General features: G+C 37.5%; 1 protein-coding gene and 1 non-coding gene across 2 annotated transcripts; one reads left to right on the top strand and one right to left on the bottom strand.

The window, feature by feature from the left end:
• Positions 1 to 1,653: 1,653 nt before the first annotated feature.
• LOC121990945 lies at positions 1,654 to 5,311 on the bottom strand. The gene is made up of 3 exons (XM_042544987.1): positions 5,182 to 5,311; positions 2,720 to 2,791; positions 1,654 to 1,946 (listed from the first exon to the last, which is right to left on the bottom strand). Exons 1-3 carry the CDS (start codon positions 5,309 to 5,311, stop codon positions 1,654 to 1,656), a joined length of 495 nt encoding a protein of 164 aa, XP_042400921.1.
• Positions 5,312 to 8,010: 2,699 nt separating this feature from the next.
• LOC121993346 lies at positions 8,011 to 8,120 on the top strand. The gene has a single exon (XR_006115207.1). It is a non-coding gene; the product is annotated as a small nucleolar RNA R71 (small nucleolar RNA).
• The last annotated feature ends 14,025 nt before the right edge of the window (positions 8,121 to 22,145 follow it).

The following is a 22,145-nucleotide window of genomic DNA, read 5'->3' as shown; positions in this document are numbered from 1 at the left end:
TGTTAATACTCGACTAGGAATGATTTAGAGTAGTGTTCCCTATATCATCTCACTATCGATTCAACTAATCGATTGATATAGGTATGAACCTTCTACTCAAGGACGCTATTATACTTAGTCTATTTGGCACTAATACAAATAAGTATAATAACCAAACAAATGCCTTTATTAATATATAAGAATATGATACAATGAGTCCATACAATCATCAAATGATTGTCTCTAGGGCTCTAACTAACACCCCGGATCCCTTCCGGGCGCCCTGGTGAGACGTGGCAAGTCCAACCAACGAGCTCCACGTGGCGACGCGCGATCTGGATAAAATTCACCTCCCGGGCGCCCGGATCTCCGGGCGCTCAGATCCCCTCCGGGCGCCCGGACCACCTTTCTCTAGAAGACAGCTTTCCTGCAAGACAAGGTTAGTCCGAGGCAAATAGATAAGGTATATACTGCAAAACAAAGTGTTAGCATAGTTTATAGGTTTAATATAAAAAGTATGACTTAGATTCCGTCTTTCCGAGACCGTAATCTAGTCACGATCTCGACTTAGATATCCAAAATGGATCTAAGCCGGATCGACGCATAATGTTCCCTTCCCGGGAACGTGTCCTCACAGTCACTCCTCTCCAGTGACTTACCTTACTTACTTGCCAGACGTCCGGTCAGCCCTTCGACCCGTCTGGACTTCTCGCCAAGCGTTCGGTCAGCCCGTCGACCCGCTTGGACTTCTCGCCAGCTATCCGGTCAGCCCGTCGACCTAGCTGGACTTCTCGCCAGCTATCTGGTCAGCTCGTCGACCTAGCTGGACTTCGTCTGCACACTTGGTTAGAGTGTTAGATCACAACAAACCTAACTTAACCCGATTTGTCATTCATCAAAACTCGAGTTAGATCATTAGTGCTAACCGCACCAACAGTAATATAGGACAAATTTAATGTAGGTGAGTAACTGTAACCTCATCAAACATGGCAGTAAAGAATCATGCACTAAAATCAAAGCTATTAAGAAGATAAGCATGATTTATCCACCTCAATGTAGTGTGTCTAAATCATCTTCAAGTCCATGAGATCGCATCAAGCTCAAATCCTACAAATATAGGATACAGGGTACTTAAGAGTCTATTAATCAATAATCAAACCCTATTGATTAATTAATCAACTTATTTGCTCCTATTCAACTTAGTAATTTGAATCCTTTATAGTTAGGTCAACAATCCATATTTACCAACTTGTAAATTAACTGATTAATTCTCAAACTAATTAGTAGCTCAATAAGAAATCTTATTTAACTAATACCTATCAATTATTCAAACCATAACTACATAAGTTATAATTTATCTCATTTACTCAGTTAATAATCTCTTACTAATTAACATGAAGCTAATTAACCATCATTAATCAAAGCTAACCATTAATCTAATCAATGATAAATGGTTACCTAACTTGGCCTCCTTCTTCTTCGGCAATGGCGAGTAGAGGGAAATGGAAGGCAGTGGCTATGTATCATAGCCGAGATGGGTCCTGGGCTTAAGACGGCGAGGTGGAGTCGGCCGATAGCAATGGTAAGATGTGTGGGCATGCTTGAGAAGTTGTAGCATCGAAGGTTGCGATCAGTTACAACTTCCAGCCGTGGCAGTGGCGAAGGCACTGGTATCTACTGGGGAACGACGAAGGAGCAACACTGGCGTTGGTTTTCTTGTGTCGACAGGGGAGCATCGCCAGCAGTTGGGTGGCACCAGTCATTCTCGCAGTGGAATAGCACCGTCGTGAGCCTAGTGAAGGATAGACGCGGACATCTCTCGTCGGTTGACACCGATGGGGCGTTGATCTCCATGGACTCCTCTAGGGAGATAAAATCATCCTCATCAGAGTCGGCCTCGACCATCATCCGACAGAGCTCCTCCTTGGAGGGCAGGTGGCAGAGGCTCGCAAGTACAATGAGAGCTCCTAAATAAGATCTTGTCATTGCGAGTCGAACTTGTTGAAGACGTGCTTGAGGTCACTGGAAGTGGAGGAGGAGGAGGAAGAGGAAGGGGTGGAGGGGTGGCGTCGGTTGTCCGAGAGCAGCAGTCGTTGTCGGGTTGGGAGCACGACGGTGCCGCGAGCACGAGGAAGAGAGCGCAAGGCTTGGATTTTTAATTAACGAACTTAGGTTTTGATAAACAAACCTAAGCTTATATATCTAATCAACTTCCACTTTAATTGGGTATATCTAAATAGGCTTTTCTCTTTCCCATTTATACCCATTAAAACCTAAAACTGTTCCTTTAAAATTCAGAAAAATTTCAGTAAATTCTATAAATTCATATAAAATTATTTCCTTATATATTATCCACTAAATTATATTTATTTCACTTAAAATAATTTAATTATATCAATCTTTAATTATTTTAAATCCTTAGCTATATTTTTAGCATATTACATTCTTCCATACTAATAAAAATTTGGGCCCCAAATTTATCACTTAGATTGTAATACTATGATATCCTCATCTAAGGTGACAACTATGCAATACACCCTTATACTCATCCATTCTAATAGCATGGAAGGTCTTAACTATTAGAGAATAAGGGTTTCTTATAACTATTTAAGGATCTATTCTAAGGTAAAAAATCAATACTCTGTGGGCTATAAACCCACATGCTACTGCTACATCAACATTACCATCTAGCTAATTGTTGTGGGTAAACTCCACTAGGTATAAATGATCCTCTAGCTACCTTCAATATCCATCTTGCATATTGAAGTAAGTTCTTCGGTTAGTGAATGGTGCACTCCATCCTTCTGTTCGTCTGAAATTATTCCAAAAATAATATTTTATACAGATAACTTGTTGGAAACTCCACCAAGTAATCCAAAGAGTTTGTCTACAGGGTCAATAGAAACTGGTCAAACTTGGTAAATCAGTCAATGATCACCCAAATCAAATCATGTACTCTCCAACGTACAAAACTCATTCTAAATAAGTTTACTGATCTCTAATGCTCTCAGTGGGTTAGGGGCCCACTACTCTTCTAATACGCTACTCTGATGTTCTGTCTTCACTTGTTGACACACAAAGCATTGAACTCCAAAGTCTACCATATCTTTCTTCTTATCATTTTGAGGATGCACGAAAATGTCTTTTCCAGAACCCCATATCCGAGAAGTCCGATGAAAGATAACTAAAATATGTATTTACTAAACTTCGCATATCATAACATATATTAATTTTTCTATCAAATAAACAAGAGAAAGAACAAAATGGCTTCCTCTAGCAATTTCTACCAAGTACGTAAAACTTGCTATAAAGGTTCCAATCCAACTAAATAAATGATGAAGACAACTTTTGTTGGCAGTCAGATGCTTGAAGGGAATGCTTTATTTACCAACCTACTAATCTCACCTTTACAGATAGCATTCCATCCTTAACTAGAATGTTGGTTAACTAATATAGGATATCACACAATAATTTGGAAAGTAACTAAAAATATATGGTTGGTATAAGGCAGGTGGATAGTACTATGGCCCAATGAGTATAAGGATATTGCAGGACTATAATTCATAGTTAATCTAACTCCTCTCTCAATTACATGAAAGTAAACTAAAAACACATCTTTTGTAGATGTACATTCTAAATAATAAGAGTAATCCTGTTATGGATGGTGTACCTATCAACTTTGGTTTAAACTTGTCCATCCCAACCATCTAGGTATCCAGAAATTTAGAAAGGGTGTCAATCGAAGAAGAAAACAAATGTTCTCCGTAGAGCAAAACATTATGTAGAAATGTAAAGGAAGGAAATCAGAATATGTACACCCCCACCCCCACCCCCCTCTAAACTTAAACTTTTCATCATCTCGATGAAATTAATATAGTGGTGGAGGTGGGGGATGGGAGGACCTCATCCGGAAGGGAACTAGACATACCAGGGAGCTAGTCAATATTCTCATGGTAGTAGTAAAGAGTATCCACTTGATGTCTAGTGATATCCAAGTCATCCATAAAGTCTCTCATCCTCACTTGCTCAGTGTCATAGTCCTAAATAAATTCGACCACCTGGCCTTGAAAATTCCGCTGAAAATACAAATGATCTCGTACGTCCTTTAATTGATTGGTAGACAATCTGATGTGAACCTCTAACATGTGTTGTTGGGAGTCTTGCTTCTCATAAAATAATTCCAAAGAGGCACAAAAATCTAAGAAATCAAATCTAGAGGAACCCATATCATAGGCAAAAGAGTACCAAGTAGGTTACGGATGCCCAGATAGCTACGGATGTCTAGTTGTTAGAGTTTCAAGGATTTCAAAAGAGGAAGGGGGAACCTTGGGGTCTATATCAGTAATAACCCAGTTGGAGGGGTTGCAAATCATAGTGCACTCAGGGCAAGGTAGAGGTATTGGAAATCCATTCCCCCTCAAAAAAGCAAAGACAATCTCATCCCGACATATCATTTTTATGGCCATACAAGTATCGATATCGATTTGTGATTGCCATGAATAACCTCTCAATCACAAAGTTTGCAACCCAAATTTATAGCTATTTGGGTGATTAACCCACCAAAAACTATTGACCCAGAGGTTGCTTTCCCAAATATCGCAAGAGTTTGCAAAAAATGGAAACCAGTATCAAAGTCAATTTTATTAAGCATTGCCCAAAAAGGAGTAAAGTTCCAACTTTCTAACTACCCCATCACTCTCCCCTCTACCAAAGATAGCTTTGCTTATTATACGGTGGAGGAATCTAAATACAAAGTTTTCCATGTGTAAAACCTTAGCTCAAGAGGGATCATAAGGATCATTTAACCCAGTAATAGAAATCCACAAACTATTCTAACTAAAAACTAAAACAAACCTACAAGATCCACCAGTAGGTAGACCAAAATAATTATTGAAATAACTAAGTATCCACTAAAATTCTTGGTTCATCAATCTAAAACTAATTTTACCAATATAATTATCATCAAAAGTGAAGTGGATATCAATTGAGCTTAAAAATTCAAGGATAAGGTGGGGAAATGTTGGGTGAAATGTATACATTATATTATTCCAATCAAAAGAATTAATGAACCAATCAACATCCTCCTTGATTCTTAAAATTTCCATGGTGGAAGGATTTAAGTATCTAGTACAAATAAAAGAAAATCATATCTATATTTTTGCTCATTATTTCTAAAAATAATATAATACTCATTGTCATTACCTTCGTCGCATGCACTCTGCTTGCCTTTGCCCTTTGAAATTGCTTTTTCTTTGCCTTTGTCCCTCCCTGGATCTTTTCCTCTGCTTGAACCTCTACTTCCTCGATAGATTCTCTTCAAAAGGGTGGACATGATTGAAAGTTTCATTGGAGAAGGTGATTATTAAGGAAGAAAGAAGAGAGATCTTATAAGAAGAGGTAGATCTTGAGAGATGAGGAAGCTTGAGATTGAAGAAGAAGAAGAGGAATTCTTAGATTTAGGTTTAGAAGAGGAATTCTTAGATTTAGGTTTAGATCTAAACCTAGATCTAGATCTTGAAGAGATGAGATCTAAGAATCCTTGGTGAAGAAATAGAGTTGTGAATGAAGAAGGAGGTGAATGGAGATGTGAAGGAAAAGAATTATGGAGAAGAAGAGGTGGAGAAAGAGGTAGTAGGGTGGGTGTGGTGTCAGACACGGGCAAGCCATGACCATGTCTTAAAGTCACAACCGAGTTGGGTGGATCTTCACACAGCCATGTCAATTAACATAATTTAGGTCTTTTTTTTCCTCCGCTGGAGACACACAGCCATGTCAAATGACACGACCTCACCCAGTTTCCTCTCAAGTTAAGTCACACGGCCTTGGTCTTCTTCTTCTCAACTAGCCTTGCATGGCCATGTGGATTCACATGGCCATGTTCCTCTTCTTCTCAACTAGCCTCATGTCCACATGGCCATGTTCCTCTTCTTCTCAACTAGCTTCACATGACTATGTTAGGTCACACGATCGGCTCCTTGAGGTGTGTGAGGGATGAGCTCTTCTATGTCTTTTCTCCTCTTCAACTTCGCCAGCATCTCCATGCCCATGAGAGGATCATGGCCAGCTCGTGGAAGCTGTATAACACCTGAAAAAAAATAAAGGATGAATAAAACAACTAATAAAGAAATAAGATTGCAAACTAAATGGAAAAGAATCCTTGGGTTGCTTCCCAAGAATAGATTGTTTTAGGTCTTTAGCTCGATCCTGCTTCCATTCATTACAGACTATACCCATGGAGGGGGGACTTCCCCTCCTAGGTTGGTGCTTCAAAATCTTTCTTCTTCCTTGCCCTCGGTGGGCATATATATTTTTAATTTTTATTTAGGAGACACCATTCCTCTATTGCCAGACTAGGAACGACATCCGACAGCTACCCATGAGGATGGAAATTCTATTCCTTAAGTTAGTGTGCATCTACCCTATTTTTGAGATGGTTAGAAGCTTTAGACAATTCAAATTCTAACCTTTCCTTACCAATCACCAAAAATAGTCTGTAATTTTTAACATCAATTAAAGCTCCTGTAGTGGCAAGGAATGGTCGTCCCAATATAATCAGGATTTTAGGATCTTTCTCCATATCAAGCACCACTAAATCAGTGGGTATGATGCAATAGATCACCTCTATTGGTACGTCTTTAATTATACCCCTAGGGTACCTGTATGAATGATCAGCTAATTGTAATATTATAGTGGTGAGCTTAAAGTTTTTCAGACCTAGTTTATTATAAATAAAATTGAGAATGAGACTTACACTTGCCCCAAAATCACAGAAATTTTTTTCAAAAGTAGTAGTCCCTAGCTTACAAGGGACAGAAAAGCTTCATGGATCTTGTAGCTTGGGTGGTACTATATTTAGAATCAATGCACTATATTCCTCAGTTAAAGCCATGGTCTCATGTCCTTCTTTCTTTCTTCAGGTTGATGTGATCTCTTTAAGAAGCTTAGCAAAATTTAGCATTTGATGAATTGCATCTATTAATGGAACCATGATGTAAAGCTCTTAATTTTCTCCAAAAATTTACTGAATTCTTCATCTTTCTTTGTCATGGCCAATCTTTGAGGGAAAGAGATTGTTTGACTTTGAGGTGATGGTACAGAAGTCTCTTCAACCTTCTTGGTGATCCCCTTCTCATTTTGTGTTTCACCTAAGTTAGATGAGGGGGGAGTGCACTTCTAGAGTATCAGTCCCTTTTAGAGCAGTCATTTGGGGATCTCCCAAGGTCCGTCCGCTCTGGAGCTCAATCCTATTGTAATGTTTAACCGAATTCACATCTTTTTTCCTAGAAAACCCTCAGGTGCTATTGTAGATGAAGAAGCTATTTGGGTTATTTGGCAATCTAGAATTTTCCATTCTTTGATTAAGTTGCTTGAGATCATTCTTTATTTTCATCTGAGCTACGTGGACCTCTTCCAACATCTTTTTAATTCTTGACTGTTGATAGCTTTGTGATGGATGTTGTTATTATTATTGTTGAAAAGAGCCTTGTGATTGCCCCAGCTAGTAGGTTTTCCTTTGACTAATGGGTTGGCCTTCATCTTGGTTGTTCTTGTAGGAAAAATTTGAGTGGTTCCTCCATCCCAGATTGTAAGTGTTGGAGTACAAATTTCTTTGCTTGGGGTTGAAGTTTGCTATGGCATCGTATTGCTCAAAATTCTCAAGTTGAGAAGATATGACCCCAAGTGGGTAAGCTTCTTGGATATGCTCCACACTTCCATCACACACTCTTACAATGGCATTCAATTTGCTGCTTCCCATTGATTCTAGCTTCTTCGTTAAGGCATCAATCCTTGTTGACATAAGTGTTACTATGTCAATATCAAATTTCCCCGATGCTTTAGTTGGATTCCAAAAAAGGAGCTTCCACTTCTTTCTAATGCCCATTGATGGTGGTTAAGAGTCACACTCTCAATAATTTTTTCAGTTTCATCTAGACCTTTGTTCATTAGTGCCCTCTAGTAGCTGTGTTGAGGGAAACTTTGGTGTGATAGTTGATGCCGTTATAAAATGTGTGGATGACTAACCATTTCTTCAGTCCATGGTGAGGGCAAAGTCTGAGTATATTCTTGAATCTATCCCAAGCTTCATATAGAGACTCTGAATCATCTTGTTTTAAATTGGCAATCAAATTCCGCATGTGTGTCGTTTTGCTTGGAGGATAGAATTTGTCAAGGAATACTTGTTCGCACTGCTCCCATGATGTAATACTATTTACTGGCATAAAAGTGAGCCACAACTTGGATCTATCCGTAAAAGAAAAACCAAATAATATTAATTTCACTGCTTCGCCCGGGACTCCATTCATTTTCATTGTCCCACATGTCTCATAAAATACCTCTAGGTGCTGGTGTGGGTCTTCATGTGGTCCACCCCCAAACTGATGTTGTTGTACTATGTGAATCACCGCATGCTTTATCTCAAAATTATTTACTTCAATGGATGACCTAATAATGATAGAACGAAGCCCATGAGCATATGGTGGTGCAAAATCCTTAAGAGGTTTGTTTGCCATTTCAAATAATGTTTATTCTTCTTGTTGTCTTTGCAGGTTTATTCTTCTTCGATAGGTTCTATCAATTTCAAGATCAAGTGGAAATAGATCTCTTACAAGATTAAATCTTTGCATGCAAGAATAGGATTACATGAATTCTAATTTCATAATTTAAATGCAAAGAAAAATAGAGTTTTCACATAGAGAAACAAAATTTAAAGTGCAGAAAATTCAAAGTGCAAAATTAAAAATGTAGGAAGAAAATTGCAAAAATAAAAGTAAGCAAATATAAGATATATCGATAAAAATAGAATTACAGAAATATTTACAAAATGTGAAAGAAAATAAGTTTAGATTAACTTAAGTGCTTATCAACTAATGTTATATGCGCAGTTACCGATAACGGCACCAAAAACCTTGATGTGTGCTTGCAAGTATACGAGTGTCGTCAAGTAATAAAAATATTGATCCTACAGGGACTAGATATAAGCACTAGAATCTAAGCATAGTGAAATAGCTAAACTATTGAAAGATTTAAGATTGTAAACACAAATGTAAATGGAAGTAAGTAGGAGACAGAGAGAGAAAGATAAAGAGTGTCGAGGAACTTGGTTTGGGAAGTGTTCTAAGGGTTCAGTTTCTTTGTGATGATAATCAATGTATCATGGATTACCTATCACCTATCCTCTATTCTCGTGCACTGTAGAAAGTTAGATTCATTACCAACTCTTCCCCATGGAGGTCAAGGCGGAATGCTATCTTAATCCATATCCTATGCTACTAAATGGAAGTGATTCCTATGAAGTCTAATAATGGGATATCCCTATTACTAGGGCCCCTCGGTCATACATCACAAAAACACACTACACTCAATATTCCCTACTTCCTTATGAAAAATTACTTCTCCTTTTAAGACAATGCCCTAGATGTCCAGAAATAAGATACTCTTGTGACTAGGGCCCCTCGGTTATATGATCTAGGGCATTCCATCTATGGGATTAGTATGTCTATACAAACATTCAATCAAAGAGGGAAATTAATCTCAAGCACATTACACACACATAAGATCAAATAGATACAATGCATAGCAATGTCATATAGATAGGAAATTGGCAAATCCATGAGTTTTACATCAATTCACATCACAATTACTCCTTTAATCCTAGAACAAGAGATCTATTCCATAACTAAGAGGAGGGAATCCAAAGATATAAAGATTTAAGCTAAAATCACAAAAACTCAAGAAAGGAAAGGGAAGAAGGCTTATCCTATACGAAGAGTGGTCTTTGGATCCAATCCAAGCTTTCGGAGTGATGGAGATGCTAAATTTGACTTTGAATCATCCAAGAGAGTGTTGAAAGAAGTCCAGATCTCGACCAAGTTGGATGTCCACAAGGGGCGAACCTTCCTCCCCTTGAAAAGGGGAAGAACTCCCCTTAGAGCTGGGCATGGGCCCATCATGGCTCATGCCACGGCCGTGTGGAATCCACACGACAAGATGCTACCTTATCTCTGGTTTGGTGGCATGGCCATTGTTGGTTGCTACTTGGAAAACCTAATGGTTCCACTGTACAAAAATTTTGTACAAAGGTCTAAACCTTTTCCTAGCTACCATGTGCTCTTTTAAATTAAACTCAGATCGCCTGCGGAACTTAACACGTTTGATCCTAAGTTTAATTTATTTGTTCTTTTAGGTTTAGACTTAGATCTCCTGCGGAACTTAACACATTCGATCCAAATCACCTAGGGTATTAATTCCATTAAATATTAATTTCCAAAATTGGCTTCCAAGACTGCATGGCGAGGCACATGGCCTTCTTGGATATGGGAACAACCACCACCGCCTAGACAAAGCCTTTTAAGGAAAGCTAATATTTAATTTCCTTAAATAACTCTAGGTTAACCAAAAAGAACAATCGATTCACAAGGAAAAGAAAAATAAAAGAACACAACATCGAAAACTAATTCGAAAAACTAAAATCGCATGCCTCTTGTATTTGGTATTTTTACAAAGAAATAAAACTAGTATGATGCGGAAATTAAATACTAGTATACCTTTTCTTTTGCAAGTAAAAACCTCTAGGTCTTCTACCGTATTCCTCTTCTAACCTCGGATGTTGTGTGGGAAACGATCTTCCGAGATGAGAAACCACCAAAGCACCTTCTTCTCCTCCTTGCAAGGTTCGGCCACAACAAGAGCACCTCCAAGGATGAAGAGATTCAACCACCACCAATGCTCCAAGGGATGCAAGCTTTCTCTCCTTCTTCTCCAAGCTAGAATCCGGCCACCACTTGATCTCCAAGAGGGAAGAAAGTTTCGGCCACAAGGATGGAGAGAAGAGAAAAGGAAGAACCGGCCACACCAAGGAAGAAAAGAGGGAAAAAAATAATAGAGGTTGTTCACCTTGAAGGCTCCCAAAACCCCCTCTTTTATAATCCTTAGCTTTGTCAAATAAGGAAATTTAATTACAATAAAATTTCCTTAACTTTCCTTAACACGAATTAATTAAGAAAAAATTAAACAAAATTTCCTAATAGATCATGTCATGGTCGGCCACTCATGGAGAGCAAACAAGGCAATTTTCAATCAACAATTAAAATTCCTTATTTGTCTTCGGAAATTTAAAAAAATAAAATTTCCCTTTAAATCCCTTCATGGTTGATAAAAAGAAATTTCTATAATTTTAATTTTTCAACATGTGAATAATTTACAAAGAAGAAAAATAAAATATCTTCCAATCTACAAATAAGGAAAGAGATTTAATCTCTTTCTTTAATCTTTTGTAGAAACTTATAAAAGAGATATTTTAATTTTTAATCTCTCCAATAAATTATATCTTCCACATGAGAAAAATTTAAATTTAAAATTCTTTTCTAATTTAATAGGGTCGGCCACCTAAGCTTGGGTTCAAGCTAGGGCCGGCCACCCATGGACCAAGGTTTGGCCGGCCCTAGCTTGGTCCTCAAGCTAGCTTGGCCGGCCCCTACAACATGGGTATGAAGGTGGGTATAAGTGGGTATAGTACTCTATAAATAAGAGGCTACGATAGGGACCGAGAGGAGGAATTGGTTTTGGTCTCCCGATAAAATTAAGCATCCCGTGTTCGCCCCGAACACACAACTTAATTTTATCAACAATAATTCATTCCACTAAAGAACTATTATTGAACTACCGCACCAATCCCAAATTACATTTTTGGGCTCCTTCTTATTATCAGTGTGTTATTCTTCTTGTGTTTAAGATGTCGAATATCCACTAATTAAGTGAGTTACTGACAACTCATTTAATTAATATCTTAGTCCAAGAATAGTACCACTCAACCTTATCATCATATCAGACTAAGTCCACCTGCAGGGTTTAACATGACAATCCTTATGAGCTCCTCTTGGGGACATTATCAACCTAGATCACTAGGACACAGTTTCCTTCTATAATCAACAACACACACTATAAGTGATATCATTTCCCAACTTATCGGGCTTATTGATTTATCGAACTAAATCTTACCCACTGATAAATTAAAGAAATAAATATCAAATATATGTGCTTGTTATTATATTAGGATTAAGAGCACACACTTCCATAATAACTGAGGTCTTGTTCCTTTATAAAGTCAGTATAAAAGAAACGACCTCTGATGGTCCTACTCAATACACTCTAAGTGTACTAGTGTAATTATATAGTTAAGATAAACTAATACCTAATTACACTACGACCTTCCAATGGTTTGTTCCTTTCCATTTTGATCGTGAGCTACTGTTTATAATTTATAAGGTACTGATAACATTATCTTCTGTATATGACACCATATACTATGTTATCTACAATATAAATTAATTGAACAACTACAAATAAATGTAGATAATTTGACCAAATGTGATTCTTTATTCAAAATAAATGTTTACAAAAGCTTGGGCTTTCAGTATACACTCTAACAGCCATGTGGATTCACATGGTCAGAAGCTACTTCATCTCTAGAAATTTTATACAGTCATGTGGATTCCACACGACTGTAGGCTTCTTCTTCTTTGTTTCATTAACATGGCCGTGTAGATTCCACATGGTCAGGGCTTGCTTTGGCTCTGCTTTGTGGCATGGTCATGTAGATTCACACGGCAAGAGCCTTCTCCACCTCTATCATGTGGCACAACCGTGTGGATTCCATATGGTTGAGCCCTTTTTCTTCATTTGTTCACTAAGTCATCTATGAGTGTCGTTTTCACTCCAAAAGCACATCCTATGAACAAGAAAATACACAAAGAGCATAATTCCGATAAAAGAAGAGTAATTATGTTGAAAATATGATAAGAGGTGTAAAAGTACATAGATCAAGTGTAAATAAAGTACTTGAATGTGCATTAAAATATACATAAAAGTGAATATAAGCTGCACACATCAATATGATCTGTACCTCCACAAGAGTCTAAACTCCCATAATTTTGTTCACCGGGTGGGAACCCAATAAATCAAACTTCTTTGACAAAGTATCAACCTTCGCAGATATAAAACTTAAAGTATCAAGGTCATATTTACTGGGCATTTTGATTGAATTTCTAGGAAAAATTGTTCCACTTCTTTCTAATGTCCACTGATGATGATTAAGCACCACACTCTCTATAATCTCTTTGGCTTCATCTAGACTTTTGTTCATGAGTGCTCCACTAGATATGGAGTCAAGAGACACTATGGTCTGATAGTTGATTCCATTATAAAAAGTGTGAATCACCAACCATTTTTCCAATCCGTGATGTGGACATGATTTGAGCATACTTTTGAATCTATCCCACACTTCATATAGTGATTCCGTATCAGTCTATTTGAAGCTATCAGTCTAATTTTTCATATGTGATATTTTGCTTGGTGGGTAGAATTTGTCTAAAAATGCTTGCTCACACTGCACCTAGGATGTAATAATGTTTCCTAGTAAAGAAATGAGCTAGATTTATACTCTATCTCTCAATGGAAAACCAAATAGGAGTAGTTTGACTACATTTGCTAGTACTCCATTCATGTTTATCGTGCCATAAAATTCATAGAAAACCACTAAGTGTTTGTTTAGGTCCTCATGTATGCCTCCACCAAACTGATGTTGTTGTACCATTATGATCACTGCAGGCTTAATCTCAAAATTGTTAGCTCCAACAGACGGTCTGGTGATTCTAGATTGGTGACCTCGATCATACGATGCTGCATAATATTTGAGAGGTTTGTTTGCCATGTTTTGTCTTTCTTGCTCTTCTTGTTGCTTTTGCATATTTTATTTCTTCTGAAGGTCCTTTCAATCTCAAGATCTATAGGTTGTAATTCTCCTACAGAATTTGACCTTGGAAAACAAGAGTAAGAAAATTTATGAATAGTTTATTTATATTTTCTAAATATAAAAGAATGTAAGTGCAGAAATTAAAATTGTAAAATTTAAACAAGAAAAAATTAAAGGAAATAAATGTGTAAACTATGTTCAAATATTTACAATGTCTAATCTAACTTTAGTGTTCTTCACGAATGTCAAATAGTCCCTAGCAATGATGCCAAAAACTTATTATACAGCCACAAGTGTATGACTACATCATCAATAATAAAATATCAATCTCACAAGGATTGATAAGCACTAGTGAACTCACAAGATTAGCTAGCTAGACAATCGAAATATGGGTTGAAGTTCTTCGAACTGAAGTTGAGAAAGTAAAAGACAGAAAGAGAGCTTTAAGGAGAACTAGTAAAGGTATGCGTTCTAGGGGTTCGATTTCATTGTAATGTTGATCAATGTGTTATGGGTTGTTCATCTCAAATACTCTATCCTTAAACAATATAGAAATTCTAACTAAATCTTGACACTCCCCCATGACGGTCGTGTCGGAGTGTTGCTCCTTTAATTATCTGATGCCTCTGGGTAGTAGAGATAACCTAGGATTTCTTGTTAAAGAATGTCCCTTTATCACTTAGGGATCCTCGGTCATATGATCATAAATTATAAAATAAACCTATTAACATAGAATAAGGAACAACCCATTAAGCCTAATTACGTCCTTTCGTGTAAATGACTACCCTCCCTTTCAAGGTAATGTCCTGAAAGTCCAGTAACCCCTATCACGAGGTCTCTGAGCATATGATCTAGAGCATCTCCTTTACGAGATGAGCAATCTATACATTTAATCAATTAAATATGGAAATTAAGCATGAACACATCATACATACATTTAATTAAATAGATATAAAGCATAAACATGTCATTAGAAGGAAAATTGATAAATCCATAGAGTTCTCATCAATCCCACATTACAATTACTCCTTTAATCCTATAACAAAGGAATCTACTCCATGACAAAGATAATTGAACCCAAAGGCATAAACATTACAAGCTTCCTAAACAATTTTAAGAGAGCATAGAGAAGGAAAGCTTATCCAAGTATGATGCTAGATCTTTGGATCCAATCCTTGCATCTGGAGAAGATTGAGACGTCGAAGTGACCTTGGATTATCGAAGGAGGCAGAGATGGAGTATGGATATTTACCTAGAGTCTCCCCTAAGGGGAACTTTCATTAGGGGAAGAAATCCCCTATTTATAAGCAAGGCACTGCCTCGTGAGACACGGGTCGTGTCAAGGTCGTGCTAACTAGGCATGACCAAAACTTGATTACTCAAATCTGAGGGGACAAGGCCATGTCTCCTAGACATGGCCATTTCTTGAAGTACTGGACTAGATGAGGCATGACTGTGCCTATAGGCATGGGCGTGTCCTTGTTATTCATTTCTAGGGAGGTATGACCATGTAAATCCACACGACCACCTCCCTAGTAGCTTCTGTAATGGCCTCTCCTTGGCCTTTAGAGAGACACGGTCGTGACTTGAGGTATGCCCATGTCCTATCTGTTAAAGTGTATACTGAAAGCCTAAGCTTTTGTGGACATTTATTTTGAATAAAGAATCACATTTGGTCAAATTATCTACATTTATTTGTAGTTGTTCAATTAATTTATATTGTACATAACATAGTATGTGGTGTCACATATAGAAGATAATGTTATCAGTACCTTATAAATTATAAATAGTAGCTCACGACCAAAATGGAAAGGAACAAACCATTGGAAGGTTGTAGTGTAATTAGGTATTAGTTTATCTTAACTATATAATTACACTAGTACACTTAGAGTGTATTGAGTATGACCATTTGAGGTCGTTTATTTTATACTGACTTTATAAAGGAACAAAGACCTCAGTTATTATGGAAGTATGCGCTCTTAATCCTAATATAATAACAAGCACATATATTTGATATTTATTTCTTTAATTTATCAAAAGGTAAGATTTAGTTTGATAAATCAATAAACCCGATAAGTTGGGAAATGATATCACTTATAGTGTGTGTTGTTGATTATAAAAGGAAACTGTGTCATAGAAAGCTAGGTTGAGAATGTCCCCAAGAGGAGCTCATAAGGATTGTCATGTTAAACCCTGCAGGTAGACATAGCCCGACATGATGATAAAGTTGAGTGGTACTACTCTTGGACTAAGATATTAATTAAGTGAGTTGTCAGTAACTCATTTAATTAGTGGATACTCATTATCTTAAACACAGGGAGACTAACATACTCAAAATAAGAAGGAGCCTAAAAATGTAATTTGGAATTGGTGCGGTAGTTCAATAATAGTTCTCTAGTGGAATGAATTATTATTGATAAAATTAAGTTGTGTGTTCGGGGCAAATATGAGATGCTTAATTTTATCGGGAGACCAAAACCAATTCCTCCTCTCGGTCCCTATCGTAGCCTCTTAGTTATAGAGTACTATACCCACCTATACCCACCTTTATACCCATGTTATAGGGGCCGGCCAAGCTAGCTTGAGGACCAAGCTAGGGCCGGCCAAGCCTTGGTCCATGGGTGGCCGCCCTAGCTTGAACCCAAGCTTAGGTGGTCGGCCCTATTAAAATAGAAAAGAATTTTAATTTTAAAATTTTCTTATGTGGACGATATAATTTAAAAGAGAGATTAAAAAAAATTAAATATCTCTTTTATAAGTTTCTACAAAAGATTAAGAAAAGAGATTAAATCTCTTTCCTTATTTGTAGATTAAAAGGATATTTTATTTTTCTTCTTTATAAATTATCCACATGTTGAAAAAATAAAATTATAGAAATTTCTTTTTATCAACCATGAAGGGATTTTAAAGGGAAATTTTATTTTTTAAAAATTTTCGGAAACAAATAAGGAATTTTAATTGGTTGATTGAAAATTGCCTTATTTGCTCTTACATGAGGTGGCCGGCCATGACATGGGCTATTAGGGAATTTTATTTAATTCTTCCTAACTAATTCATGTCAAGGAAAGTTATGGAAATTTTATTGTAACTAAATTTCCTTATTTGCCAAAGCCAAGGATTATAAAAGAGGGGGTTTGGGTGCCTTCAAGAGACACAATCTCTATTCTATTTTCTCCCTCTTTTCTTCCTTGGTGTGGCCGACCTCTCCCTTTTCTCTTCTCTCCATCTTTGTGGCCGAACATCCTCTTCCTCTTGGAGATCAAGTGGTGGCCGGATCCTAGCTTGGAGAAGAAGAAGAGGAAGCTTGCATCCCTTGGAGCTTGGTTGGTGGAATAAGTTCTTCATCCTTTGGAGGTTTTGTGCTTGGCCGAAACTTGAAGGAAGGAGAAGAAGGTGCTAGGTGGTTCTTGTCTCGGAAGATCATTGCCCACACAATATCCGAGATTAGAAGAGGAATATGGTAGAAGATCAAGAGGTCATTATTCACAAAGAAAGGTATAACTAATAATTATTTTCCGCATCATGTTAGTTTTTGTTTCTTTGTAAAAATACCAAATACAAGAGGCATGCGATTCTAGTTTTTTGAATTAGTTTTTGAATTTGTGTTCTTTTATTTTTTCTTTTCCTTGTGATTTGATTGTTCTTAGCGGTTAACCTAGAGTTACTATGGGAAGGTTAAATATTTAATTTCCTTAAAAGGCTTTGTCTAGTCGATGGTGGTTGCTCCCATATCCAAGAAGGCCAAGTGCCTCGCCATGCAGTACTGGAAGCCGATTTTGGAAATAGATATTTAATTGTCTTCATGACCTAGGTGATTTGGATCGAACGTGTTAAGTTTCACAGGAGATCCAAGTCTAAACCTAAAAGAATAAATAAATTAAACTTAGGATCAAACGTGTTAAGTTCTGCAGGCGATCCAAGTTTAATTTAAAAGAACACATGGTAGCTAGGAAAAGGTTCAGACCTTTGTACAAAATTTTTGTACAGTGGAACCGTTAGGTTTTCTGAGTAGCAACCAATAATTGGTGTCAAAGCTAGGGTTTTACCTTTGTGTATTTGGTATTAGTTTAATTATGCACATGTCATACATAATTTAGGCAGGATAATAGTAGGATGTGCTAATTTTGTGGATGCAGGATCCAACTATTATGGCTTATAGTTATTGTGTGTGTGATTGGACCCTTGGACATGTCAAGGGTATTTTATTGTGTGTGCATGATTGTATTATAAAATACAGCAGGATCTGTATTTAGTTTTATTAGGATTTATTTTTGATCTAGATACATGTACATTCCTTCGAGGAATATAGGATCAAAAAATGTAAAATTCTATTTATGTCGCGAATCGAATCTTGCAAGGCGTGGAACCTTTTGAGGACCAGAGGCGCAGTGGAACAAGGAGCAAGATGGATGCGACAACTAGATCCGGTGGCGGTGGCCAAAAATGGCAGCAGCTAGGGATGACAACACACGGAGGACAACAATAGATAAAAGCCATAATAGTTGAAAATTAGTTTTTCTATTTATTGCTTTTATGCTGTGCTGTGTGTGCTTGTTAGTATGCATGTTAAGTAGGCTAGCATAGTCAAAATTCCTCATTTTAAATAACTAAGTGGGAGAGGGATTTTAAATAAATTCCACGGTCTCCATTACTGGTTTGTAAGTGATGCAAACAAACTTGTGCGTTGGCTCTGAGTGCCTTCCTCCATATCAGATGAGTTTGTTTGTGGATCACTAGATCAAACTTCCATTTTGGATGACTATAGGAAATTAATAAAGAGCGTGTTATCTTCCCCATCGGAAGGGGCACAATCTTATTAATGGACTTAGTGTCAAGTAATGGTATACATTTAGGCACGTCTAATAGTATCCTCCCCATCGGAGTCACTGCTATTATTCGTGTGACCAAAGGAAACCAACTATTAATTTTATTTGTCAAAAAGTTAGGTTAACAAGATAATAAAATTAATGGGTTACACCCTCCTTTAACAAATGTTGAATTTGTATACGTCCACACTATCGTGGCATACAAAATTCACAGTGTTTTGAGGTGTTGGTTAATTTAAAATAGTATTGTTTGAAGAATCAATATTATTCTAAATTTAGAGTTCTGACCAAAAGTTATTTGTTATTCTTAGGATGACTTTCAACCCACTGGCCATTATACTAAAAGAAAAAAGACTTACTGGTCCTAACTACATAGATTGGAAAAGGAACCTGGACATTGTTCTTACTGCTGAAAGCTATAAGTTTGTAGTGACTGAGCCTTGCCCTGATGCACCCAATGGTGAATCTACCCAAGAGGAGATTGAGTATCATAAGAAATGGGTAAAAGCAGATGAGATGGCGCGGTGTTACATTTTGGCTTCAATGTCAAATGTATTGCAACATCAACATCAAGATTTACCAACAGCTTATGATATTATGAACAATCTCAAGGAACTCTTTGGTCACTAGGATCGGGCCTCTAGGCAAGAAGCCATGAGAAAGATAATGACGGCCACCATGCAAGAGGGTACTCCTGTGAGGGATCATATCCTAAAGATGATGGCTTATCTAAATGAAATACAAATCCTTGGAGGAGAAATTGATGGGGAAACCCAGATCGATATGATCCTCCAAACACTACCTAGAAGTTTTGAGCAATTCCGCCTGAATTATAATATGAATAAAAGGGTATATTCATTGGCGGAACTACTGACAGAACTTTAGGCAGCAGAAGGTTTGTTTCGTCACAATTCTCAGATTCACTATGCTGAAAATGGTTCTACTTCTAAACCGAAAGGAAAGAAGAAGAAGAAACAAATTAGCTCAGCAAAGAAGGTGAATAAATCTCAGAGTACAGGACCTAAAGCTGGAGTGAAGAAGCCTAAGGGCAAGTGCTTCATCTGCAAGCAGTCAGGGCATTGGAAGGCGGATTGTCCTTGTAGGAATCAAAACAACAAAGGTATATCTCATGCTCTAGTTGTTGAAACATGTTTAGCGGTGTTATCTACCAGCACCTGGTGTGTAGATACGGGAGCCACTGATCATGTCTGTAATTCTTTGCAGGGGTTCCAGGAAACCCGACGACTATATGAAGGAGAAATAACCGTCTACATGGGCAATGCTACTAAGGTGGCGGCTGTTGTAGTGGGAGATGTCTACTTATCTTTTGATAGGAATAGAAATTTGGTTTTAAGGAATTGTCTTTATGTACCCAGTTTTAGAAAGAATTTAATTTCTGTTTCTAAACTGTATTTGGATGGATATTCTGTTTCCTTTAATAACAATGTAGTTATAAAGAGAAATAAAGTGATTATCTATTCTGGTGCATTAGTTGACAATTTATATACTATAAATCCAATTTCTCCCACAAATCAAAATATGGAAATTTATAACACATCTTCTAACACTAATAAGAGAAAATAACCTTCAGAAATGAACCAAGCGTATCTTTGACATCTAAGGCTTGGTCATATTAACTTAAGTAGAATTCAAAGGCTTATAGACGATGGACTCTTGGGTTCATTAGAGTTGGAAAATTTTCCAACTTGTGAATCTTGCTTGGAAGGTAAAATGACCAAGAGGCCTTTTAAGGCCAAGGGGTATAGAGGCAAAGAAGCGTTAGAATTGGTTCATTCTAATTTGTGTGGTCCTATGTCTATCCAGGCGAGATGTGGTTTTGAATATTTTGTCTCTTTTATAGATGATTATTCAAGATACGGATACATTTACCTAATGCGCCACAAGTCCGAGTGCTTTGATAAGTTTAAAGAGTACAAGGCTAATGTCGAGAAATGACTAGGTAAAAGTATCAAGACACTATGGTCTGATCGTGGTGGCGAATACCTCTTAGGAGAGTTTAGGAATTACTTATCAGAGGCCGGGATTCAATCCCAATTGTCTGCACCTGGTACACCCCAATAGAATGGTGTGGCAGAATGAAGGAATAGGACTCTTATGGAAATGGTTAGATCGATGATGAATTATTCAGAATTACCAAACTCGTTTTAGGGATACGCTCTGAAAATGACAGCGCACATTCTGAACTTAGTACCTTCTAAATCTGTATCTTCTACTCCCACAGAATTGTGGAATGGGCAAAAGCCTAGTCTAAGACATATTCAGATTTCGGGTAGTCCAGCACATGTGCTGAAACCAGATGCTGATAAGTTAGAATTTCGTACAGAAGTTCGCGTGTTTTTGGGTTATCCCAGAGGAACGAAAGGTGATTTATTTTATAGTCCTAAAGACCAGAAGGTCATTGTTAGCACCAATGCCCAGTTTTTAGAAGAAGACTATATAATGGATCATAAGCCCAGTAGCAAAATTGTTTTAGAAGAACTTAGAGAGGACACGTCTACTTTAGTACCAACAGTACAAGATGAAGTACCACAAGAGACTGCAACACGTGTTACATATGATACACAACCACAGACGGTGCCTCATCGTAGTGGGAGAGTTGTGAGGGAACCTGAGAGATTCATGTTTTTGGGAGAGTCTTCGGATTTGATCACGGGTAAACATGAACCTGATCCCCGAACATATGACGAAGCACTCCAAGATATAGATGCAGTATCTTGGCAAAAGGCAATGAATTCTGAAATAGAGTCTATGTACTCTAATAAGGTCTGGGAGCTTGTAGAACCACCTGATGGTGTAAAAGCCGTTGGATGTAAGTGGATTTACAAAAGGAAAAGAGGGACAGATGGGAAGGTAGAAACCTTCAAAGCAAGGCTTGTTGCGAAAGGGTACACTCAGAAAGAGGGAATCGATTATGAGGAGACCTTTTCACCGATAGCCATGCTTAAGTCTATCCGGATACTCTTATCCATTGCCGCTCATATGGATTATGAGATTTGGCAAATGGATGTCAAGACAACTTTCCTTAATGGAAGTCTTGAAGAAAACATCCATATGAAGCAACTAGAAGGGTTCATTGAAAATAGCAAAGAGCATCTAGTGTGCAAGCTCATGTCGGTCCATTTATGGATTGAAGCAAGCTTCAAGGTCTTGGAACATCCGGTTTAATGAAGTAATCCAATCATATGGATTTATTCAGTGTCCGGATGAGTCTTGTGTATACAAGAAGTGTAACGAAAACGTGGTGGTATTTCTTGTGCTATACGTAGATAATATTTTGTTAATTGGCAATAATGTCAAGGTATTATCGGACGTAAGGGTATGGTTGTCCAAACAATTTGATATGAAGGACTTAGGTGATTGTGCACACATTCTTGGGATCAAAGTTATAAGGGATCGCAAGAAAAGAATGTTGTGTCTGTCTCAAGCCTCATATATGGATACAATCCTTGCTCGTTTTAGCATGCAGAGTTCCAAGAAAGGTTTCTTACCTTTTAGGCATGGAGTAGTTCTATCTAAAGAGATGTCTCCGAAGACATCAAAGGAGATAGAAGACATGAAAACAGTTCCTT

This window comes from Zingiber officinale, chromosome 6B (genome assembly GCF_018446385.1).
Source record: "Zingiber officinale cultivar Zhangliang chromosome 6B, Zo_v1.1, whole genome shotgun sequence".
Classification (NCBI taxonomy): Eukaryota; Viridiplantae; Streptophyta; class Magnoliopsida; order Zingiberales; family Zingiberaceae; genus Zingiber; species Zingiber officinale.
Note: the sequence above shows the minus strand (reverse complement) of the source record. Positions and strands in the feature narration are given on the sequence as shown.